Source organism: Oryctolagus cuniculus (genome assembly GCF_964237555.1).
Source record: "Oryctolagus cuniculus chromosome 16 unlocalized genomic scaffold, mOryCun1.1 SUPER_16_unloc_1, whole genome shotgun sequence".
In the NCBI taxonomy this organism is placed as follows: Eukaryota; Metazoa; Chordata; class Mammalia; order Lagomorpha; family Leporidae; genus Oryctolagus; species Oryctolagus cuniculus.
Window position 1 is genome coordinate 7,371,156 of NW_027208201.1, and position 26,661 is coordinate 7,397,816.

The 26,661-nt window shown below is 40.9% G+C and overlaps 1 protein-coding gene across 1 annotated transcript in view; it reads right to left on the reverse strand.

The window, feature by feature from the left end:
- The window catches only part of LOC138847817 (vomeronasal type-2 receptor 116-like), a 70,218-nt gene that overhangs the window by 23,452 nt on the left and 20,105 nt on the right, over positions 1–26,661 (reverse strand). The window contains exon 2 of the mRNA XM_070067633.1: positions 6,520–6,594. Within this exon, the coding sequence (XP_069923734.1) occupies positions 6,520–6,594 (75 nt within the window). The remainder of the gene's footprint in view (positions 1–6,519; positions 6,595–26,661) is intronic.

Consider the following 26,661-nt stretch of genomic DNA (forward strand, 5'->3'; position numbering starts at 1 on the left):
TGAGAAAGTGTTTGAGGCCAGGGATTTCCCTTCTGTGGTGTGAAAATTAGAAGTCTCTATGGAAAGAGTGCAGCATGTGGTTCGTCTCATACACAACAATATCTGTCTTTGCTACCATAATCCACACCTTCCCCAGGGTTAGAAAGAAATCTCTCATTATGTCCACAGTCATGAGATTCTTGACATCACCATAGAGCATGTGTATCTTTGCAGATGAAATGGTAATCCTAGTCATAATATTATATCAGTGGTACATACATACTCTCTTTTTTGACAGGCAGAGTGGACAGTGAGAGAGAGAGACAGAGAGAAAGGTTTTCCTTTGCCATTGGTTCACCCTCCAATGGCCATCGCGGCCGGCATGCTGCAGCTGGCTCACCACGCTGATCCAATGGCAGAAGCCAGGTACTTATCCTGGTCTCCCATGGGGTGCAGGGCCCAAGTACTTGGGCCATCCTCCACTGCACTCCTGGGCCACAGCAGAGAGCTGGCCTGGAAGAGGGGCAACCGGGACAGAATCCGGTGTCCCGACCGGAACTAGAACCGGGTGTGCAGGCGCCGCAAGGCGGAGGATTAGCCTAGTGAGCCACGGCGCCGGCCACATACATACTCTTAGTAGCAGTGAGACCTGTGTGATTTCTGGAGCAGAGTTCCAACCTCCAGTAAATCCCACCCTCCATGAAATTTAATATTTGAGAGAGAAATCAATCTTTACTGCATGGATCTCTTGATAATTTGGAACTTATTTATTACCCGGGCATAACTTAGGTTGTTTTAAAGAAGACAATCCTTTACCATCTCTGATTTTCTTCAAAATGAATTTTCAAGCACAAAATTCATATCAGCTAATGTACTTGACAGTAATGACATCATTGCTGCTAGTGTGAAGGGCAGCCCTCTGTGAATAATATTCCTTGAGATGAGAAGCCAACATTTAGGATACTAGATCATATGCTAATGTCCCACAGGGAGGTTTCTAGGTCTGGTTCTGGGCTCTGGTTCCTGATTCTACCTTCCTGCTAATGCACACCTGGGATACAGCAGGTTATGGCTCCAGTAGTTAGGTACCTGCCACCCATTTTTATCTGAATTGAGTTCCTGGCTCCCATCTTTTGGGCTGATTCAAATTTGAAGAGATGCTCTCTCCATCCCCCTTTCCCTCCTTCTGTCCCTCCCTCTCCTTCTTATCCCATACAAATATTATATTTTAATTTTTAATCTAGGAGACACAGAGTTGTAAGCATGAACATTCACTGGGAGATCTGTGATACGATCCACTATGGTTGTTGAGAATAAGGCATAGAGCACAGGTGAACCACAACACAACTGTGACTTAGACTTATTGCTCCTTGGAGGTCTTCAGAACTGGCCCTCAGTTTTGTCTCAGATGGAACTCAATGCTCAGCAGATTGATAACTGCATCCATCTGACAGCCATTGGCCTCTGGATACCTCCTAAGAGAGTGGAAAGGGAAAGTTTTCTGTGCTGTGGTATTTCCAGTAAGGCACAAGGCTGTGAGTAGTCAGCTGTCACTACTCCCAGTCGGTGGCAAGATGGCTGCCTAGATCTACACAGGAATCTGGTGGAGGCTCTAAGCTTCCACTTCTCCTTCCCTTTCTTCCTTCTCCTTCCCCAGTTTATAGTCTCACAACACGGGAAAACCCCTGGGATCTGTTCTGTATCACTGTGCGACTGTGAGGTCAATATCCACGTTCCACTAGCACCAGAAGTGGGAAAGGCTCCAACATTTCTTTCCAGAATTCATGGCCTATTCATCTAGGGGATCTTGTAGAGCTCCAAAAGGGTTCTTTGCTCTCATTGAAAAATGCAGACTTGGTCCCTGCAATTATGGCAACTGAATTGTTCTGTGTCTGGCAGGTGTAGTAAGGGATGAAATGATGCTCTCTGGTCAGCCAGTGTAGAGTGCTCCACAGGGTAGACTGATCACTGTCAAAGGAATTGTAGAGATAGAAACCCAAGGACAGATTGGGGAGTAGCTGAGATTCCTTTTTGATCTCCTGCATGGCAAAATGGAAGGCCAGCACATATTGGTAGTTCTTCCACAGCCACCTAAAGAGAGGGGCAGCATCAGGGAGAAGGGTCAGACCATGGAATTCAGAACAACTCCTCAGTCAGACTCAGGCTGCCACTTAGTGATGTGCCAGCCCTGGCACAGGGAACCAGGGTAGGTAACATTAACAGGGACATGGAAGATCTGGGGATGTCTCTTTGACTCCTGTGAAGCAAAGTGTTTCCAAACCACTGTGAGGGATGTTCAGGCTTTGTAACTGAGGTGAAGTAGAATACCCCTGTTTCCTGGACAGATATTTGAAGGTCCTACAAATAGTAGGGTGCATCTCTATGTATGGACCAGACAGCAAGATGTTGCCCTCTAGTGGTGTGAAAAAGTTGTGCACACACATAGCCTCATGGACTTTTCTGGAAAGGACTTGGTGCATCCAGTGTGCAATCCAGTTTCTGCTCAGAGGCAGACACAAACTTGCCGGCATTTCTGTTTCCCATGAGGTTTTGAATATTTTAAATAACCACCCGACCTGCCAGTTTTTCCAGCTTTGGGATGCATTTGTCTCCTTATCCATATTCACCTGAGGAAATTTTTGGGCCCTTTGTATATTTTCCACTCTAATATGTCAACCCTTATGAAAGCAGCTTTGTTAAAATATATTTTCTTTGAAAGATGAGCATTCACTTCAGGACTTATGTCTTATTGTGATAGAATCCAAGCTAGTCCCTCAAGTGTCTTTATTTTCAGTGTTGGTAATGAATTATCCTCTCTTCATTTACATTTTGCACCTGAATATTTTCTGCTGTTTATAAGTAGCTTAGCCATCTAAATTAGTTCTTGGAATTTAAAAATAACTCCCACTGGCAGCACCGTGGCTCACTACGCTAATCCTCTGCCTGTGGTGCCGGCACATTGGGTTCTAGTCCCGGTTGGGGCGCCAGATTCTGTCCCAGTTGCTCCTCTTCCAGTCTAGCTCTCTGTTGTGGCCCAGGAAGGCAGTGGAGGATGGCCCAAGTGCTTGGGCCCTGAACCTGCATGGGAGACCGGAAGAAAGCACCTGGCTCTTGGCTTCAGATCAGCACAGTACGGCTGCCATAGCGGCCATTTGGGGGTTGAACCCAAAGGAAGACCTTTCTCTCTGTCTCTCTCTCTCTCACTGTCTAACTCTGCCTGTCCAAAAAAATAAAATAACTCCCACATATCATTTCTATATGGGAATTAGTGTCATTTTCTCATTTTTTTCTTCTTCCATTGGCATTATTCTCTTCTTTTCTGACTACTCAAGTTTCCTCCATAATTTGAACATAAAAATGCTTCCTTGTTAATAAATAACAATCTTAGTGCATTAAATCACTTAGTTTTTTCCCGTGATTCTTTTGTTCTAATTAATTACATAAAATTTTATTTTGTGTTAAATCTTTAAATAATTTTGAAATATTCTTAATGAGATATCAAGACAGAACTGAAAACTGCTGCCCATTTTAGATTACCCAGGTCTAGGCATTGAAGATTCTAGGATGTGACAAGCACATGATGGCTGGCCCCTTATGCACAGAATGAGGGTGGAGAGATACTTCCCTAGCTGCAGGACAGAAGGCAGAGTGCACCTCCAGCTTTGGTACCTGGAATAAAGGCTCTCACTCTGAAGGTAGGGATTCCTTCATCTTCAGATCACATTCCACCTCCACATCTGTCACTCAATGCACAGTCATAACTGTCACTTAACCAAGAAATTCACACACATGAACGACCTCCCACAAAAATGTCTCATTCAAGTTTTGGCTAGAAATGGAGTCACTAAAAGAGATTAGGACACCAAAATGAAACAGTGAGAGGGATAGGTTATGTGAAGGCACAGGTTAGGCAAATTGCAAGGCTGCAATTCTGCCCCCAAAGTGAGGAGACCCACCATGAGCTCCCTCTTATGCAAGGTGACCTGCTGTGGGGACAGGTGTTAAATTCCAAAAGAAACTCACAAGGACAGACTGACTCCAATTAAACAACTTGTGTTCCTCACCCTGTTCTGAACACATGAGCATGTGGATCTCTTAAATGTCTGAGAAGCTTGCACCACTGTTGTGACCAACAAGGTGTTAAACCCCCTTGTTAAGCAGCAAAGTAGCAACCCAGTTACTAGAAGCATGCACAAATGAGGTGTGCAAATCCCAGAATTCATGCAGTTTCTGTATTGTTCCTGGAAAAGAACCATCAGCATCCTAGTGAAAAAAACATTGACTCGTTAGGAAACATGATTTATTTCCCTTTTTATTTTGATGATCAGGAACACCAACGCTTCCTCTCTGGTAGAACTGAGTTATTGATTGATGGTGGGACAGAGTCCATTTAGAGTGGTGGTTCTCAGGGTTTCATGGTTTCTAGTTCAGGCACATCTCAACTATGCCCTTGTTGACTGTGATATCCAGCTTGAGCCTCTTGGGAACTAACCATGACCTTATGCCTGGTTATCAGTGTATCAGGACAACTTGAACCATCTCCATGGACTCCAGCAGGACTCATCTGTGGGTCCCAACAGTCTTAACCATTCCAATACCCCAAAGGTTGGATCAGAGGGATGTGTCCAAATTGGTAGGTTTAAATATGTTGACACCTCTCTTCTGTTCTGAGGGACCAGGGGGGCAAACAGAAAAAAGGAAATGACTGCTGTGGAAGGGAAAAGAATTGAAGAGAACTCAACTTTCACTGGACTGCATTTCTGACACTTCTCTGTATACTTCTCAAAATTGCCAATAAGGATAGGACACACACGGGCACAAGCATGTACTCACACTCAGTCACAACCTTGAACTTACTGAGATGCTGACACTATATGCCGTGGCTTGACTGTAAAAGATAATTGGATCATCTCACATTCTAATTCCATGTAGTAAAGTGGGAGGAACCCACCCAGCTCCAAATCTTCATCTCTGTGGACATCTATCTTCAGATAAACGTGGCAGCTGCTGACCGACATGTTCAATGAAGTGTGTAAAGGGTGTGGGAGTAGGAAGAGAAAAATCAGAAATGGTGACATCCAGTATCTCCCCAGCATAGAATCAGAGACCAGAGTCTCAGCTGAAATGGGAAGAACATGGGCAGATACTGCCTGCAGGGTCAGCCCTCTGCAGGCAGAACTTGTCTCTATGTAGGGCACAGCCAAGTCTTGGGATTGCTGTGTCCTCAGCCTATATAATGTGCATGACAGTGTGATGATCCAGACAAGGACACGGCTAGAAGCCAAAGGGAGATATTTCTAAGTCAGTCACAGTACAGAGACCTAGATTTTGTGTCACTGTGGTCAGAGCAGATCAGACCTCTGAGTCTTTTTATTCTTTTATCTGTGTCCATTCTGGAAACACAAGGAAGCATTCTGCAAGAAAGCTCTGCACCTATCACCCTCCATTCCGTGGAAAAATCACTTTGGAAAACAACACGATTATTCTTAGTCATTTAAATGTAACTTAAAAGTGATCCCTGTTAAATATAAGAATGGGAATAAGGGAGTGTGAAGATGTATAGTTCTGCACATGCTCATTTGGACTTACACCTCATAGTAGAGCTAGAAACGTGCCAGGGGATTCCAATTCAATCCCATTAAGGTGGCAAGTACCAATGCCATCTTACTTGTTCAAGTGATCAGTTTAAGTTCATAATTGATCAAAAAGATGGGATTAAGTGTCAAAGGGGCCAAATAAATAAGGCCAGTGTCTGCAAATAATAAATTGATAGAATTAAAAAGGAGGGAACAATGCAACATGGGAAGTGGGAAACAGAGCAAACTCTTAGAATGGCAGATGTCTTTAAACAGCACTCTGGCCTCAGAATCGGCCCTTAGGGCATTCAGATCTGACTAAAAAGCCCATGAGAGTATTTGAGGCATGGAAAGCCAAGACACTCTGTCAAAAAATGACCTAAATGAAAGATCTCTGTGAGTGAGATCCCAGTGGAAAGAACAGGTCATCACAGAATGCAGTACCTTTTTCTGAAGGGAGGAGAGAACTTCTACTTTGATTATGGCCTTGTCTAAACAAGATCGGAGTTGGTGAACTCAAGAGGCTTCCATAGCCTTGGCAGTTCATAACAAGAACTTTGGGTGATTACTGATATCATAAATAAGAGTGTCAATTGTTAAATCAACAATGGGGGTCACTGTGCACCTGCTCCCCATGTAGGACCTCTGTCCTTAACGTGTTGTACTATGTGAATTAATGGTAAAACTACTACCCAAACTGTACTCTATACTTTGTGTGTCTTTGTGAGTGCAGTCTGTTGAAATCTTCACTTAGTATATACTAAGTTAATCTTCTGTATATAAAGATAATTAAAAATGAATCATGATGAAAAATGGGATGGGAGAGGGTGTGGGAGATGGGAGGGCTGCAGGCAGCAGGAAGGTTATGGGGGGAAGCAGCTATAATTCAAAAGTTGCACTTTGGAAATTTGTATTTATTAAATAAAAGTTTAAAAAAAAGAAAAGACGTCTTTGTCCCTCCAACCTGTCCTCTATGATTTCATCATGGTCGATCAGGGCTTTGGGGACCACCCCAGGTTTACACAGCAGACCTGTAAACCTGTGTGTACAAGGGACCAAGAGTGGTTATTTCGATAGTTTGCTTGGGAGGATTTGGCATCTTTAGAAAGAGTTGGTGTTCAGATAAACAAAACAGCAAGTTGCATCATTACATGTGTTTCTCTAGAAAGAAGTGAAGGGCTGGTGTCATTCATTGATGTCTCTGTGTACACCCCAGCCATTGTCTTCATTACTGCATCTTAATATCTCTCTCAGACCTACAGTACTCTGCTAGGAACATGAGTTTCTAATTGCTAAATAAATAGGTACATCCAGAGAACTGTAGGAGCTCATCTCCCTGCATCTACCACTCCAAACAATTAATCCACTTCCCCAACACACTTCTCAAATTCAGTATTCTGCACCAGCAACCTTGAATCAACATCCCATGGCAAATGGCAAGTCACAGGAACTGTGATAAGTGACATATCCTGTGACAAGTGACAGGAACTGTATTCTTTATTAAACATTGATTTCCTGATCATATCTATGTTTCCTCACATTTCATATAAAACATCTCAGTAGAATTTTCTTAAATACTTTTAATTGTTTTTTTTTTTTTAATTTATTAGACAGGTAGAGTTACAGACCCTCAGAGAGAGAGACAGAAAGGTCCTCCTTCTGTTGGTTCACTCCCCAAATGGCCACCATGGATGGCACTGCACCAATCCAAAGCCAGAAGCCAGGTGCTTCTTCGTGATCTCCCATGTGGGTGTAGGGGCCCAAGCACTTGGGCCATCCTCCACTGCCCTCCCGGGCCACAGCAGAGAGCTAGACTGGAAGAGGAGCAACCAGGACTAGAACCTGGTGCCCATATGGGATGCTGGTGCTGCAGGCGGAGGAGTAGCCACGTGAGCCACGGCGCCGGCCCCCTTAAATACTTTTATATGATTATTTAAAATGTAACAATTTATGGTTCCATGAGAATGACTTGCAACTGCATACATTGAGGATTGGCTCCATCCAACTATTTATCTTGTCCATTACCTCACATCCTTTTCATTTTTATGTGTGACCACGCTTAAAGGGTGGTGTCCAAGCACTTTGCGATAGATAATATGGTCTCAGAATGTTTCCTATGGTATGTCAAATATATGTAAACCTATAGAAAGTGAAGGAAAGGGGCCGGCCCTGTGGTGTACAGGGTAAAGCCAACACTTGCAGTGCTGGCATCCCACATGGGGGCTGGTCAGCATCCTATCTGCTCCACTTCTGATCCAGCTCTCTGCTATGGCCTGGGAAAGCAGTAGAAGATGTACCAAGTGCTTGGGCCCCTGCACCCACGTGGAAGACCTGGAAGAAGCTCCTGGCTCCTGGCTTGGGATCGGCCAGTTTCAGCCATGGCAGCCATTTGGGGAGTGAACCAACAGAGGGAAGACCTCTATCTCTTTCTCTGCCTCTGCCTCTCTGTCAGGCTGCCTTTCAAATAAATAAATACAAATTTAAAAAATTTTAAAAAGGAAACTGAAGGATATGATGGTTGCCTGCCCTGTGGTCTGGGGACTTGCTGTTGACTGCTTAGTGAAGAGACTGACTATGGGATAGGGAAGTGGTTTTGGATCTACATAGCAATGTTGTTTTCACAAATCTGTAAACACACTGTATACAATGTGAGTGTACAGTATGAGTATGGATGTGCTTCAGTTCCACTGAGATTTTCAGTTTAAAGTGATTCACATTGGCTATGCGAATTATATGTCAATAGAAACAGCATTCTCTCCAAGTGGAATTATAGAAAAAACTCTAAGCAAGGTCAAAAATAAACAGCAGTCAATGGATAGATTTAGCCCTATGTATTTAATTACAGAATCATTTGTATGTATTCATGAAAACTACATATAAGTGTGATAATGATACCATCTTATTTTTATTTTTTGGGGATGATTATAGATAAGTTTGTTAGTTAAATACTGATTCTACAGCTATTTCACCTGAAGATTGTGTTAGCAGCTTTGTGGGTTCAGGAAATCCTAGGAAGGTGACCTTCAGGAAGAAAGCATTGTAAATTATGATTAAAACAGATTCTTTACATAAGCATATTCTCTGTTACAGTATGTAGGAATTTGGGGTAGGGGCTGGGTGTTAGAGTAGAAAATAGTAACCCACAGTCATCTACTGTGCTGTTGATAAGAACAAGCACCAAGAAGTCTTTGAAGTACCATCATGCATAATTGGAAAATGATTATTATTCAAGAGATTGTGTACAATACAGTATCCATTTCAGGATAATAGCTTCATAAATTGACTCTGGTACTGGGAAGGAAACCCCACTTAAATTATGAAATAGCAAACTCAAATGACCCAGAGAAAACTGAACACAAAGCATATGTAGTTTAGATATCATATCAAGTATGAGTGATTGTAGTGTAGGTAAATTGATTAAGAAAATAGATAATAATTCAATATTCCAAAATTCAGGGATAGTTGCTCAATATAAAATGACATTATTGCTTGTATCCTTGCTAGGCAGCTGAAGATAGCTTCACACAATTACTCTTTTTCTTTTATTTCCAACATTCCCTAGTCATGTTTATTTCCTAATAAGTCTATGAAGAGAGAGAAAAATCTCAGAGCCAGCATCATGGCTCACTTGGTTAATCCCCCGCCTGTGACACCGGCATCACATATGGATGCCGGGTTCTAGTCCCAGTTGCTCCTCTTCCAGTCTAGCTCTCTGTTGTGGCCCAGGAGGGCAGTGGAGGATGGCCCAAGAGTTTGGGATCCTCCACCGTCATGGGAGATCAGGAAGAAGCACCTGGCTCCTGGCATCAGTTCGGCGCAGTGCTGGCCGTAGCGACCATTTAGGGGAGTGAGCTAACAGAAGGAAGATCTTTCAGTCTCTCTTTCTCTCACTGTCTGTGACTCTACCAGTCAAATAAAATAAATAAATAAAATAAAAAAGAAATCACCTATTAAAAAAAAGTGAGAGAAAAATCTCCCACTTAGTTGGGGCTGGGCTTGGGACAGAACCAGGTGCCAAGAAATAAATCCAAGTCTTGCACATAGATGACAGGAAACCAATGCTTGATCTGTCACCACTGCCTCCCAGTGTCTGAATCTGAGAAGTTGGGGTCAGGAGCTGGAGCCAGGGATTGAACTCAGAAACTCCATTGAGGACATGGTCATAATCACTAGGCTAAAATGCCTGCTATCCATTTTGTTATAAAACAGAGAAATCAGTTGGGGTGCTAGGTTTCCATAGCATTTGCTACTTATAGAACCAGAGTTCTGAGATGAGTAGCTCTGAGAGATCATGCGACAGCAGAAACTTCTGTGTGGGATATCACTAAAGATGTAAGCACAGTCACAGTGAGCATGGCTATAGCCAGAACAAGTGAATCCATTGCTCTCTCCCAGAGATAAGGAAGGATATGTACCTTGATCTAATCTATTCCTCTTCTTCACCATACAGTCATCAAGTACTGATTTTAAAATGATGTCAGGGGGTGCCTCTGTGGCACAGTGGTTTAATGCCCTGGCCTGAAGCACTGGCATCCCATATGGGTGCCAGTTTGAGACCCAGCTGCTCCACTTCTGATCCAGCTCTCTGCCATGGTTTGGGAAATAAGTAGAAGATGGCCTAAATCCTTGGGCCCCTGCACCCATTTGGGAGACCCAGAAGAAGCCCCTGGTTTCTGGCTTCAGATCATCACAGCTCCATCCATTGCAGCTATCTGGGGAGTGAGCCATTCGATGGAAGACCTCTCTCTCTCTCTCTCTCTCTCTCTCTATCTCTCTCTTTCTCTCTGACTCAGACTTTCAAATAAATAAATAAGTCTTAAAAATGATGTCAGCCATTGTCATAGACAAAGATTTCTTGTAAAAGACCCTAGAGGCATAGGCAATAAAAGCCAAAATCGACAAATGGGATTACATCAGATCGAGAAACTTCTGCACTGTGAAAGAAGCAATCAGCAAAATGAAAAGACAACTGACAGAATGGGAGAAATTATTTGCAACTGATAAAGGATTAATAACCAGAATGCATAAAGAGCTCAAGAAATTTAACAACAACAAAACAAACAACCCAGTTTAGAAGTGGCAAAGGACCCGAGACATTTTTCAAAAGATGAAATCAAATGGCCAACTGACACATGAAAAAAAATGCTCAGGATCACTAGCCATCAGGGAAATGAAAACCAAAACCACAGTGAGGGTTCATCTCACCCCAGTTAGGATGGCTTTCATACAGAAATCAACAAAAAACAGATGCTGGTGAGATGTGTGGAAAAAGGTACCCTAATCCACTGTTTGTGGGAATGGGAGCTGGTAAGGCTGCTATATAAGAGAGTGTGGAGCACCAGTTTATATCAGTAACAATGTGGAAAAAAATGAATGTCCTGCTGTGGACTATTAGATAAAATGAATATGGTAGACAGAAAGACAAATACCACAAATTCTCCCTTAAATGTGGGAGCTAATTTTAAAATAATCACAATATGAAAATTGAATAAAGCACTTGGAGATGTGATGCCATTGAACAGCCCTTTTCTCAATTGTTGAGGAACGGTTTGTTTTTTCATACTACTTGTTGAACTCTTACTTAGTATAGAATTAACCTTATGTGTATAAAGTTAATTGAAAATATATCTTAGTAAAAATAAGAATGGGAATTGGGTAGGAGGGAGGAAGAAGTGTAGGAGTGTGGGTGGAAGGGCAGGTAGGGTGGGAAAAATCACAATGTTCCTAACGTTATATTTCTGCAATGCATGAAGTTTTGACACCTTAATTAAAAAGGTTCTGGGGAAATAAAAGAAAAATTCATTTTGGCTGTGAAAAAAAACAGAAATTTTAGGAGAGAAATATGTCTGTGTGTACCATTTGGGCTGCAAATACAGTGTTTTTGCAATACTTTGTTTTAAATCTTTGTTGAATGAATTATTAAGAACTATACAGTACTCTAGCATTAATATTCTATGGCAATTTTAAAATTTTCAGTATATGAGGGAAGTTGAACATCTTTTCATTGGATTATTGTTTATAGCCCCTGCCTATTTTCCTACAGTACTATGGTCTTTTTGCTTGGTGCTTGTTGAGCCCTTTATTTAGTGGAGCATTAAGCCTTTGAGTCAAATGCAAACTAAAACTATGTTATCTAAAAAATAACAATAAAATATTAGGTTGAACAAAAACAATGAAAGAGAATAAAATTGTAAAACAAAATGACAAAAATCATCAGTAAGATGGAGTTTGAAAAAGGAATTAATAAAGCCTGCTGCAATGTGGATGGGTTTGAAGCCAGACTCTTATGCCACATATTGACTGCTGCCACTTGTCAGAATTATTCAAAAAGGTAAACTCTTAGAAACTGAAGGAGATGATTGCTTCCATGATATGAGTTTGAAAGTGATTTCTTACTGCATAATACAATTTTTACGGTGATGAAAATCACTTCACTCCACATAGAGAAGACTATTGCACGAATGTGTGAACATACTGTGCACAATCTGCATGTTCAATATGAATGTGCATGCACTTAAATGCTTTTGACTTGTCCAGTTTAAAATTGGTTTATCTTTGCTATGAGAATTTCACATTAATCCAGCCTTGTGTCCCATGTGCAACTGGAAAAAGAAAACTTAAAACAAAGACAAAACAAAAGCCAATACATTGACAGAAGAACGTACAGTTACTAAGTCAGTGCCATGTGTAAATGAATATCCCATATATGTGTGATAAAAGCACCATTTCAAAAATCTCAGCAATGAGCATTTATTAAGATATTTTTGGGCAACACAATATCTCAACCACAGCCACAAAACACGTGTCCTCACACGGGGAAAACCTCAGTGCTGCCACCGCCACTGGTTATGGGCAGACCCCAACCCCACAAAACCCTTGTGGGAACATGGCAGCGGAACTTTTAAAGGGGACCCCCAGGAGGGTGAGCAGCCCGCAGTGGCAGAGAGCGGGGATGGGGGCCATACTGGGGCCATGGGGGCGAGGCACAATATCTCTACAGAAGAACACTGTATGACCAAGTGCCTCCTGTGTCTGGAAAATAAATCTCATTTAAATGACAATGTAAACAAAGAAATGATAAGCACTCAATAGCCAGAGAAAACAGAATGTAAAGCATGTATAATTAGATGTCTTAGCAAATATGAATGCTTACATTGTCTGTATATTGATAAATAAATAGAAAGTAATTCAGTCTTAACCATTTCAGGGCTAGCCTTTTAAAATAAAGTAGCATTGTTGTTGGAGCCCTGATGGGCATTTACACCATAATTTATTTTCACTCAGTATAAAATTTTTCTCTAAATTCCATAACAAACTCTGAGATGGAGAGAAACAGAAGGTTAGTGACAGATAGAGACCTCCCATTCAATGCCTCACACCTCTACACCCCCAATGCCTGTGCCTGGGCTGAGGCTACAACCAATAACAGGGAGTCAAACCCTAAATTTTCACAAGGGTGGCCAGGATCAAGTTAATGTGAAGATTCACCACTTCCTTCCAGGGTCCCAGGAGTCAGAAGTCCAGGTCAGGAGCCAAAGCCAGAGCCAAAAATAGATGCCATGCATGCATTCAGATTGCTAGGCTAAATGTCCAATCCACAAGTAGATTTTAAAGGAAATAGCAATTTTAGTCCTTCATATTTCTGGAATGATATTTCAGAGTAGATTGTTGGGTCTAAACTCCAAATATTTGATAGCAAAACAAGTGGAAAATTTTAGAATCCTTTACAACTTGCTTTTTTTCTTTAAGTCTTTCAAATTGTTCTCAGGTCTTAAAAGAATAGCATAGCATTTGGGGACAAATATGCAGCCTAGGAGCCCTGCACTGGATGCCAAGATGGAGAAGACCTCCACGGCCACCATGACCTTCTGCTTCGTGCTGTGGTAGACAGGCAGGAAAGTCACCCAGACACTGCAGAACACCAGCATGCTGAATTTCAGGAACTTGGCTTCATTGAACGTGTCTGGCAGATTCCTGGCTAGGAAAGCCACAGTGAAGCTGGTCAGGGCCAGCTCCCATGAATTACCACAGACTAGACCACTCTAGACCCATAGATACTGATGACATTGGTTATAGCTGAAGAGATCACTTAGAGGTTTCAATTCTGGGCTCACTGAGAAGCAAAACCCAAGTAACCACACAACTGACCTCCTACATTGCATCTAAACAAAAAAGTTTTCGAACTGAAGTTACTCCACAAAGAAAGAGGAACTGTTCCACCACATTTACAGATGTCAGTGTAGGAACACAGTAAAGATGCCTAGAAGCATGAGAGCTCCAAAAGGATGAAACAGTTCTCCATTAATAGATACTGAATTGAAGGAGATAAATGAACAAATAAAAATAAATCCAAAATAATGATCCTTAGGAATCTCAATGAGATATCAGGGAACACAGATGGTCAATTCAAAACAATTAAGGAAACAATATATGATATTAAACATGTCATAAGCAAACAGAAGAAATCATTAGAAAGAATTAAACAGAAATTTTGGAGTTGAGAAATTACACCAATGAAATAAAAATACAATGAACAAAAATAAAATTGGACAAGTAGGAAAAAAAATTGCTGACCTTGAGATCAAGATTTTGCCATCATCCTATCAGGCAAAAATAAAGAGAGAGAAGTTAAAAAAAAAAAGATAGCCTAGGGAATGTATGGGATATCATTAAGTAAACAAATGTTTGTGTTACAGGAATAATCATAGGAATAGCCATTGAGAACTTCTTAAATGAAATAATTGAGATATTATTTGAAATACACACACACACACACACACACACACATATATATATAAGAAATAATTATTGAAAATTTCCCCAGTCTTGTATTTTATATGAGCAACCACATACAGGAAGTTCAAAGGACCTCAACAACTTTCAACGAATGAAGACTTTCTACAAGGAATGTTGTAGCCAAATTGTCAAAAGTTAAATGACAGAGGCCGGCACCACGGCTCAACAGGCTAATCCTCCACATAGCAGGGCCGGCACACCAGGTTCAAGTCCCAGTCAGGGTGCCAGATTCTGTCCCGGTTGCCCCTCTTCCAGGCAAGCTCTCTGCTATGGCCTGGGAGGGCAGTGGAGGATGGCCCAAGTGCTTGGGCCCTGCACCCGCATGGGAGACCAGGAGAAGCACCTGGCTCCTGCCTTTGGATCAGTGTGGTGCGCCGGCCGCAGTGCGCCGGCCACGGTGGCCATTGGAGGGTGAACCAACGGCAAAGGAAGACCTTTCTCTCTGTCTCTTTCTTTCACTGTCCACTCTGCCTGTCGAAAAAAAAAAAAAGTTAAATGACAAAATCCCAAAGACAGTGAAACACAGACATCAAGTTTCACTTAGATTAGTAGCAGACTTCTCAGCAAAAACCTCTTGACCAGAAGAGAATAGGATGATATGTTCAGGTCTTGAGAAACAAAATTTCAACCAAAAATGCTTTATCCAGTGACCTACCTTTTAAAAGTGAATCAGAAATAAAATCATTCCCAGACAAGCTAAACTGAGAACATTCATCATTACCAGACAAAGAATCCTGAAGGGAGACCTACATTAGAATTAAAGGATCAGGGCCGATGCTGTGGCCCAGTGGGTTATTGCCTTGGGTTGAAGAGCCGGCATGCCATATGGGCACTGGTTCTGGAGTAGGCTGCTGCTCTTCTGATCCAGCTCTCTGCTATGGCCTGGAATAGCAATGGAGAATGGCCGAAGTCCTTGGGCCTATGCACCCATGTGGGAGACCTGGAGGAATCTCCTGGCTTCTGGCTTTGGATAGGTGCAGCTCCAGACATTGCAGCCATTGGGGAGTGAACCAGCAGATGGAGGACCTCTCTCTATGTCTCTGCTTCTCTCTGTAACTCTGTGTTTCAAATAAGTAAAATAAATCTTTAAAAAAGACTCAAGAATCTAATCATAACAATCATCATGAAAACACAATGACAATACAAAATTCAGTAACATTGCAAATTCATAAAAGAGAAAGATAAGAAAATCCACCATTATGACAGAAAGCTACCAAAACACAAAGATGAATGAAAAGAAAGGCATAATGAAACATAGATTATGTAAGACAAGAAGTAAGCCATCAACAAAATTGCAGCAGTGAGTTCTCATCTCTCACATTAGCCTTGAAGGTAAATGGAATATATTACCCAGTCAAAAGATATAGCCTAACTGAATGAATAAGAAACTATACTAAACTCTACATTGCCCATAATAAATTCACCTCACAAGTAAAGATACACATAAACTGAAAGTAAAGGGATGCGAAAGATACAATGTTTCACTCTTTCAAAGACCACCAGGGCTTAATCAGAGAGACCTTGTCCATCAAGCAGGCACAAAAATGTTGGTGTCTCTCCTAGGTCTCTGAAGGAGTAGGGAAGCAAGTAGAAGCAGAAAGATAGTGGAAGAAAAAACAACCATTCTGTGCAGAATTCTCAGAAATCTCATTAGTGATTGGACACAGGGAGGCACAAGCATACACTCACATGTAGTCATAACAACACATAAGACTTACACACAGCCTTAAGCTTACCAAGATGCCACCACATTATACCCAGGCTTGAGTAAAAAGGATAACCGGATCATGTCTCTTTCTGGTTCCATGTACAGGGAAAAAACATTCCCAGCACTAGGTCTCCATTTCTGGACACTTGGCTTCAGATACTCATGGCAGTTCTCAACAATCCTGTCCTGTGAATTAGATAAAGCCATGTCACTGTCTCCCCAAACTATAGTGAGAGCCCTGAGTCTCAGCTGAGAGGAGGAGACACAGGGCTGGATCAGGTCTGAGGGCTCATCAATCAGCAGTGACAGTGGAGCTCTGTGTAGAGCACAGCTGACTCCAGGTATTGACGTGTGCCCTCTGCCTGTAGGAACCTGTGTGCCAGTCTGGTGAGCTAGACCAGAGCACAGCTAAAAGCAGAATGCAGAGTTCAAAGCAAGTCACAGTGCTGAGACCTGGCTCTGAGTGTCCTGTAATCAGAGCTGCTCTGGGTTCCCTGTATTTTCAATGCTTCCCATTTGTCTCATCCAGAAACTCAGGGGATCCATCTGCTGGAGGCTCTGCACCTGTTGTCCTGCATTATGGGGGAAAACCATTTGGAAAAACATGTTTTGCACTTGTCTACCTCCTTTGCCTCTAGGGTTGCATCATAGTCCAACAAGGCTTTGGCAATCATAGCATCCTGGTACAGCAGCTCTGTTCAATAGTATGCACAGTGGCCAAGGTGAATAGACATCTGTGAGGAATTTGGCAGGGTTAGAAAAAGTTGGTGTTGGAATAACCAAAACACCCAGCTGCATCTTCCCACATGATGCTGTAGACATTAGGTGAAGGGCTGACATCAGTCACAGATGACTTCTGACACCACAGGAATGCTCATCATTATCGTGCCTAATGTCACTCCCAGGGCCACGGTATCCTGCTGCCAAAAAAGGGCTTCCTTATTAATAAATGAATAAGCCACATTCCAGAGAGAGGAAGTAGTTCATCTCCCAATCTTAATCCTCTCCCACAGCTGAGCTCCTACCCATCAGCCTGATTCCCTCCACAAAGAGAACACTAGAATCACCAAGCTCTCAACATGTTGTTTCAATGTGACAACTGAGAGAAACTGTGTTGGTTTTCAACCACTTATTTTCTGTGTTCCATATTTATTTCCCCCCCCCCTTTTCAGAGAAAATTTTACATGTGTATTTTCATTTTGAAATTCATAATTTTAAATTATGTAGATGTATGTCTACCAGAGAATGATTTGATATCTGTACACAATGTTGAGTGGTATAATACAACTGTTTTGTGTCTCAGCTTTATTTCATTGCCTTATTTTTTCTTGTGCTGACCACACTTAAAGGTCTATTGTGTCAACACTTTCAAGTATACAACATGTTGTTCACTGTGTTATCTCATGATATGTGACAGTTCACTTGAAATGCTTGGTCTTGCCTAATTTTGACTGCTGTGATCAACGTGTTCATAGTTTCCCACCTCCTAGTGTTTCAATCACAAAGCTCTATTTAATTTTTTGAACTTTTATTTAGTAAATATAAATTTCCAAAGTACAGTTTATGGATTACAATGGCTTTTCCCCCCATAACTTCCCTCCCACCTGCAACCCTCCCATCTCCTGCTCCCTCTCCCATTCCATTCACAACAAGATTCATTTTCAATTATCTTTTTATATAGAAGATCAATTTAGCATATATTAAGTAAAGATTTCATCAGTTTGCACCCACACAGAACATAAAGTGTAAAATACTGTTTCAGTACTAGTTATAGCATTAATTCACATTGCACAATACATTAAGGACAGAAATCCCATATGAGGAGTAAGTACACGGTGATTCTTGTTGACTTAACAATTTGACACACTTGTTTATGGCGTCAGAAATTTTCCTAGGCTCTAGTCATGAGTTTCCAAGGCTATGGAAGCCTCTTGAGTTCTCTGACTTCGATCTTATTCCAACAGGGTCATAGTCAAAGTGGAAGTTCTCTCCTCCCTTCAGAGAAAGGTACCTCCTTCTTTGATGACCTGTTCTTTCCACTGGGATCTCACTCACAGAGATCTTTCATTTAGGTCCTCTTTTTTTCCAGAGTGTCTTGGCTTTCCATGCCTCAAATACTCTCATGGGCTCTTCAGCCAGCTCCAAATGCCTTAAGGGCTGATTCTGAGGCCAGAGTGCTATTTAGGACATCTGCCATTCTATGAGTCTGCTGTGTATCCCACTTCGCATGTTGGATAATTCTCTCCCTTTTTTATTCTATCAGTTAGTATTCACAGACACTAGTCTTGTTTATGTGATCCCTTTGACTCTTAGACCTATCAGTATGATCAATTGTGACCTGGAATTGATCATTTTGACTAGTGAGATGGCATTGGTACATGAAACCTTGATGGTATTGTATTGGAATCCCCTGGCACATTTCTAACTCCACCATTTGGGGCAAGTCCAATTGAGCCTGTCACAATTTCAAAAAATATTTGCTTATTTGCTGGTTTGCTCCCCAGATGGCCACAACATCTGGAGCTGTGCTGATCTGATGCCAAGCACCAGGAGCTTCTTCCAGATTTCTTCTGGATCCCCAACATGGCTGCAGAAGTCCAAGGACTTGGCCATCTTCTACTGCTTTCCCATACCACAGCAGAGAGCTTGATTGGAAGTGGAGAAGCCAGGAGTTGAACCCATGACCATATGGGATGCTGGCACTGCAGTTGGGAGCTTTATGAGCTATTCCACAGTGACAGCCCCAAAAGCTCTCTTTCTGAAGTTGACTTTGGACACCAGTCCTAGGAATGAGGAAAGGATACATTCTTTTTTTGCACATGATGTATGCCATGCATCCGAATGACCTCGACACTCATGCACGTTGTCAAATAAGATTTTCCTTATTGTTAAGACTGAATAATATTGCATTTTATATACAGACCACATCGTCTTTATACATTTATCTATTGATGGACACTTACGTTGATTCCACACTTGGAATTTTTGAATAATGTTGCAATGAACATGGGAGTGCAGATGTCTCTTTCACATGCAAATTCCACATCCTTCAGATATATAATTACAGGTAGCACTGGGACTGCTGGGTAATATGAAGGTGCTATTTTTCATCATACAATTTTCATTATATTAATACTAATTTACCTTTCTATCTTCATCCTTGTTAACATTTATTTCTTCTATGTTTTTTAAAGATTTATTTTATTTATTTGAAAGTCAAAGTTACAGAAAGAGAGGAAGGAGAAAGAACAAGGAGACAGAGAGAGAGAGAGAGAGAGAGAGAGAGAGAGAGAGAGAGAGATCTTCCATCCACTGGTTCACTCCTCCTAATGGCTACAACAGCTAGTGCTGGACCAAGTTAAAGCCAAGAGCCAGGAGCTTCTTCCAGTTCTCCCATGTGTGTTCAGGGGCTCGAGAACTTGGAACATCTTCTATGGTTTCCCAGGTCATTAGCAGGCAGGTGTATTAGCAGTGGAGTAGTCAGGTCTGAAACTATCACCTGTATGGGATACCAGCATCACAGGCAGTGGCTTTACCTGATATGCTAAACTGCCTGCCCCCTTTTATGTTTTTTTTTTTTAATAACTCTTCTAACAGGTGTGTGGTGATATCTCTTTATAGCATCAGTTTGTAACTCTCTGGTAATTAGTGGTGATGAGCATTTATTCATTTTTTATTTAATGAATGCATTTTTCCTAGATACTACTTTAGGAATATAGTAGTTCTTTCCCCCTTACTCCCCTCGCAAATCCCACCTCACCTCCCTCTCCCTCTCTCATCTCTGTCTTTATTATGGTGTATTTTTTAGCATGACTTTATATACAGAGGACCAACTCCATGCTAAGCATAGACTTCAACAATTTGCACCCATGCACATACACAACATATAGAGTACTGTTTGGGGAGAAAATGTGCAGTTGGTTCTCATATTAAAATTCATTAGGGACAGAGGTCCTTCGTGGGGAGCAAGTCCACAGTGACTACTATTTTTCCTTTAAAAAGTAACGCTCTTTTTTTTGACATCAGTGATTGATCATCTGAGGCTCTTGCCATGGGCTGCCAAGGCTATGGAAACCTTTCGTGACCATAGACCCCATCAGTATTTGGGCACAGTCATAAGCAAAGTGGATGTTCTCTCCTCCCTTCAGAGAAGAGTGTATCCTTCTTTGATGACCCTTTCTTTCCTCTGAGGTATCATGGAGATCCTCCATGTATGATATTTTTTGCCACTGTTTTGGCTTTCCAGATCATTTATTAATTTACCTGTTCATTGTGGGTCTTCTTTTTGAGAAATCTCTATTCAAGTCCTTTGCAAACATTCAGTTGGGTTATTTTTTTCTTACTATTAACTTTTTGAGTGCCCTTTATGTTTTAACTATAATCTTTTATCTGATTTACACTTTCTTTTTTTATATTTAAATTTTGGAAAATTTTAATTATTATTACTTTTTAAAACAGCACAGTGAAATTTATTGTTGCAGCCAGCAAAACATCCCTTTTTAAAATTCCACAGAGCAATGCAAGTTAAAAAACTTCACTCATCAAATAAATGATATTTTAGACAAGGACTTGCTAAAGAAACCTCATCACAACAACTTTTTAGGGCATGATCACTTTAAATCCATGGGAGCAACAGTCATTCCATCTCTCTTTATTTCAGCAAGAAATCAATGTCTGCCTGTTACATCAAAAGAAAAAAAATCATGATTTGTTTTCTAAATGTATCACCTGAGTCAAGGAAACATGTTATGACTTCTTGTTGTAGGAAAAATAGCTTGCAGCTTATAGGAGACACTTGGTTGATGTTCATTAATTAGTTTTTTTAAAAGATTTATTTATTTGAAAGACAGAGTTACAGAGAGATATAGATCCAGAGAGAGAAAGAGAGAGAGAGAGAGAGGTCTTCCATCTGCTGGTTCACTCCCCAAATGACTGCAAATGCTAGAGCTGAGCTGATCTGAAGCAAGGATCTTCTTCCAGGTCTCCCACGTGTGTACAGAGGCTAAGGGAGTTGAGCCAACTTCCACTGCTTGCCCAGGCCATAGCAGAGAGCTGGATCAAAAGTGGAGCAGGGGGAATCAAACCGGCATCCATATGGGATGAAGGCACTGCAGGCAGCAGCTTTACCTGCTATGCCACAGCTCTGGCCCCCCATTAATAAGTTTTTAACAGATTCAATGTGCTTTGTAGATACAATTCTAAAAACAAACTGATATTCCCTTTCTTCCTCCCTTAATTTCTCCTCCTCTCTCTTACCCACCTTCTTTCTCCCTCCCTCTTTCTTTAGTTTCTGAGATAACATATTTACATTACTGTAAAAAGGCTTAATACTTTGCCAAATAAGATGGCGGAATAGTGAGGGCACACCGACATCCGAGAAAAGATAGTATAATAAAAGTGGAGTTATGGTAGCCTCAGGAAAAGGATCAGGAAAAAACTCTTCCGGATCTAGTGGCTGTGACTTGGAGAACCTAAGGGGAGAGCAAGGTCACCCACCTCGTGAAAGCTGAGTCGCGGGAACTGCCAGGGCCGCCTAACCCACCGGAACCTCCGGAGCTGCAGAGTCTGCACGCCAGCACTGGAAGGGGAGGTGAGACAAAAACCTCTCGGTAACCCGAGACATTGGTGGGGAAAGGCAGAAAAAGCCTACAGAGAATGAGGCCTGAAACCCCATTGGGGAAAGTTCACCAGGCTGGCTGGAGGAGAGAAAAAAATGAATAAATAAGGGGAACCTGCACGGACATTTAGCCTCTCTCTCCACTCACCTTACAAAGCCAAGCAAGACAAAGGGCAGGCGCCATTTTACATAAGTAAAGTGGTGCGTACCATTTTGCATATGTAAAGCGGGTGCCCCTCATTAGCCAAGCAGAAAAACCTGACTCTGGTAAGCAAACGAATACCCACAGGGGCCAGATTTCATACATCAACTACTCTCAATTCCATTCAGCTCTGTGGAATTACTTCCCAACTGAGTCAAAAAAAAAAAAAAAAGGAGAGAGTGAGAGCAAGAAAGAGAACAATCAGAGTGAATCACCTTTGGCACACCCTTAACCCTGTAGAACCAGAACTCTCTGGCCACACCCATCACAGCCTCTAAGGATCCATCAAAAGCAGACCGTCTTCTTAATCTAGAGTCACAGTATAATGAGAAAAAAAAAAAAAAAACAAAGAATATCTCCAATATGCCAAACAACAAACGCAAAAACCGAGGTAACAAGAACAAGGAAGACACTATGACGCCCCCAAATGAAAGAGACACCCCAATTCAAGATTATGAAGATGATGAGATAGAAGAAATGCAAGAAGCAGATCTCAAAAAATTGATAAGAACATTAAGAAGTTCTCAAAAACAAATTCTCAAGCTACAGAAATCCTTAATGGACAAGATAGAAAATCTCTCTCATGAAAATGAAATATTAAGGAGGAAATAAAATGAAATGAAACAACTAGCAGAACATGAAACTATGATAGTGATGAGAAATCATAATGAAATGAAGAATTCAATAGATCAAATGATAAACACATTAGAGCGCCTTAAAAACAGAATGGGTGAAGCAGAAGAGAGTATCGGACTTAGAAGACAGAGCACAGGAAAAGATACAGTCAGACCAAAGAAAAGAAGAGGAAATTAGAAATCTAAAAAATATTGTCAGGAATCTTCAGATACTATTAAAAAAACCAACATTCAGGTTCTAGGAGTTCCTGAAGGCATGGAGAGGGAGAAAGGATTAGAAGGCCTTTTTAGTGAGATACTAGCAGAAAATTTCCCAGGTTTGGAGAAGGACAGAGACAAACCTAGTACAGGAAGCTCATAGAACCCCTAATAAACATGACCAAAAGAGATCCTCACCACGACATGTTGTAATTAAGCTTGCTGCAGTGAAACATAAAAAAAAAAAGATCCTAAAATGTGCAAGAGAGAAATGTCAGATTACTCTCAGAGGATCTCCAATCAAACTCACAGCTGACTTCTCATCAGAAACCCTACAAGCTAGGAGGGAATGGTGAGATATAGCCCAGGTACTAAGAGAGAAAAATTGCCAGCCCAGAATATTATATCCTGCAAAGCTCTCATTTGTGAATGAAGGTGAAATAAAGACCTTTCAGAGCAAACAGAAATTGAAAGAATTTGCCACCACTCGTCCAGCCCTTCAAAAGATGCTTAAAGATGTGTTACACACAGAAACACAGAAACATCAATATGAAAGAAAGTAAATGAAGGAAACCTCACGCCTAAAGATCACAGGAAGTTCGAAACATATATCAGAAAATATCTTTGGCAAATGGCAGAGCAAAGTTACTACTTATCAGTAGTCATATTGAACATTAAAGGCCTGAACTGTCTAGTTAAAAGACACCGATTGGCTGATTGGGTAAAGGAACAAAACCCATCTATTTGCTGCTTACAAGAAACACATCTTTCCAATAAAGATGCATACAGAGTGAAAGTGAAAGGCTGGAAAAAGATATACCATGCCAACAGAAATGAAAAAAGAGTGGGCATAGCCATCTTAATATCGGACAACATAAACTTTACCACAAAAACTGTTAGGAGAGACAAAGAGGGGCAGTATATAATGATCAAGGGATCAATTCAACAGGAAGATATAACCATCATCAATGTATATGCACCTAATTACATGGCACCGCTTTATTTAAAAGATTTGTTAAGGGACTTAAAGGGAGACTTAGACCCCAATACAATAGTACTGGGGGATTTCAGTACTCCACTCTCAGAAATAGACAGATCAACAGGACAGAAGATCAACAAGGAAACAGCACATTTAATTGACACTATTGCCCAAATGGATCTAACAGATATCTACAGAACTTTTCATCCTACACAGAAAGCATTTACATTCTTCTCAGCAGTACGTGGAAGCTTCTCTAGGATTGACCACATACTAGGCCATAAAGCAAGTCTCAGCAAATTCAAAAGAATTAGAATCATACCATGCAGCCTCTCACACTATAAAGGAATGACGTTGGAAATTAGCAACTCAGGAATCCCTAGAGCATATGCAAACACATGGAGATTGAACAACATGCTCCTGAATAAACAATGGGTCATAGAAGATATTAAAAGAGAAATCAAAAATTATCTGGAAGTAAATGAGGATAACAGCACAAAGTACCAAAACTTATAGGATACAGCAAAAGCAGTGTTAAGAGAAATGTTTATATCAATAGGTGCCTACATCAAGAAATTGGAAAGGCACCAAATAGATGACTTTCACTGTATCTCAAGGATCTAGAAAATCTGCAGCAAACCAGACCCAAATCTAGTAGGAGAAGAGAAATAATTAAATCAACAGGATTGAATCAAGAAAAACATTACAAAAAATCAGTCAAAGGGGGAGCTGGTTTTTTGAAAAAATGAACAAAATTCACACCCCATTGGCCCAACTAACTAAAAAAAGAAGAGAAAAGACCCAAATCAATAAAATCAGAGATAAAGGAAATGTAACAACTGACACCACAGAAATAAAAAGAATCATCAGAATTTTCTATAAACACCTGTATGCCAACAAACAGGGAAACCTATCAGAAATGGATAGATTCCTGGACACATGCAACCTACCTAAAATGAACCAGGAAGACATAGAAAACCTAAACAGACCCATAACTGAGACAGAAATTGATACAGCAATAAAGGCCCTCCCAACAAAGAAAAGCCCAGGACCAGATGGATTCACTGCTGAATTCTACCAGACATTTAAAGAAGAACTAACTCCAATTCTTTTCAAACTATTCAGAACAATCAAAAAGAGGGAATCCTCCCAAATTCTTTCTATGAAGCCAGCATCACCTTAATCCCTAAGCCAGAAAAATATGCAGCATTGAAAGAGAATTACAGACCAATATACCTGATGAACATAGAAGCAAAAATCCTCAATAAAATACTGGCCAATAGAATACAACAACACATCAGAAAAATCATCCACCCAGACCAAGTGGGATTTATCCCTGGTATGCAGGGATGGTTTAATGTGCACAAAACAATCAATGTGATACACCACATTAACAGACTGCAGAAGAAAAACCATATGATTATCTAAATAGACGCCAAGATAGCATTTGATAAAATACAACACCCTTTCATGATGAAAACTCTAAGCAAATTGGGTATGGAAGGAATTTGAAAGCATTTCCACTAAGATCTGGTACCAGACAGGGATGCCCACTCTCACCACTGCTATTCAATATAGTTCTGGAAGTTCTAGCTAGAGCTATTAGGCAAGAAAAAAAATGAAAGGGATACAAATTGGGAAGGAAGAAGTCAAATTATCCCTCTTTGCAGATGATATGATTCTTTATTTAGGGGATCCAAAGAACTCTACTAAGAGACTATTGTAACTCATAGAAGAGTTTGGCAAAGTAGCAGGATATAAAATCAATGCAGAAAAATCAACAAATCAACAGCCTTTGTATACACAAGCAATGCCATGGCTGAGAAAGAACTGCTAAGATCAATCCCATTCACAATAGCTACAATAACCATCAAATACCTTGGAATAAATTTAACCAAGGATGTCAATGATCTCTATGATGAGAATTACAAAATCTTAAAGAAAGAAATAGAAGAGTATTCCAAAATATGGAGATTTAACAATTGACACTCTTTTTTATGACAGTAATCACCCAAGGTCAGTAATCACCCAAGGCTCTTGTCATGAGCTTCCAAGGATATGGAAGCCTCTTGAGTTCACAAACTCCTACTTTATTTAGACAAGGCCATAATCAAAATGGAAGTTCTCTACTCCCTTCAGAGAAAAATACCTCTTTCTTTGATGGTCCATTCTATAAAGTGATAAATTTCATACAAATCCATCTATAAGCCAGGGTAAAAAAGGCAACCAGAATTGTAATAATATTACTTTCAAGGTGAGCATGAGCATGTCATCTACAAATGTGCACCTACTACATGGTGATATGTAGAATCTAGTCATTGTTCACATTGCAAAAAAAAATGCTTCTTCACATGGGAAAGGTGTGGATCATGGCAGAAACGTGGGGCATTTTTGTGGATGAGGCTGTCCCTACACTGATCTATGTCATTCTGAGCACAGATAAGATCACATTTTACATGCCCAGTACTTTAAGGACAGTGATTCCCCATTCACAGTATGAAAGAAAAAAATGCACCACTACAGGCTGTGGATGCTTTGCATTTCCAACTGAGAAGGCATGAACTTTGGATGTAGCATCAGGAAGAAAGTAGACAGTGGATTTCCCTCATCTTCTCCCCATGCCACTGGGGGAGCACAACCCCCTCTCTCAGCAACCACTGTTATGTGTTCACACTGAGACTAATGACAATCTTTACTGCATTGATCTCTTACAACTTTGGGGTTCATGTGTCACCACAGTATAACCTGAGTTACCTTAGAAATGCAATCAATCCAGCCCAGAATCTTCCAAAGCTACTGTGTTCTGTGTTTTGCAGTGATATGTCCTGGCTGTTGCTTGTTTGAAATCGTCCCTTCATTGAGAATATCTGAGATGCTAATGCAGACCATGGGAAGCATCAGAAATGGCTCATGTAATTGGATTTCTAACACCTAGATTGGAGACTTCTATTGAGTTCCTGGCTCTTGGTTT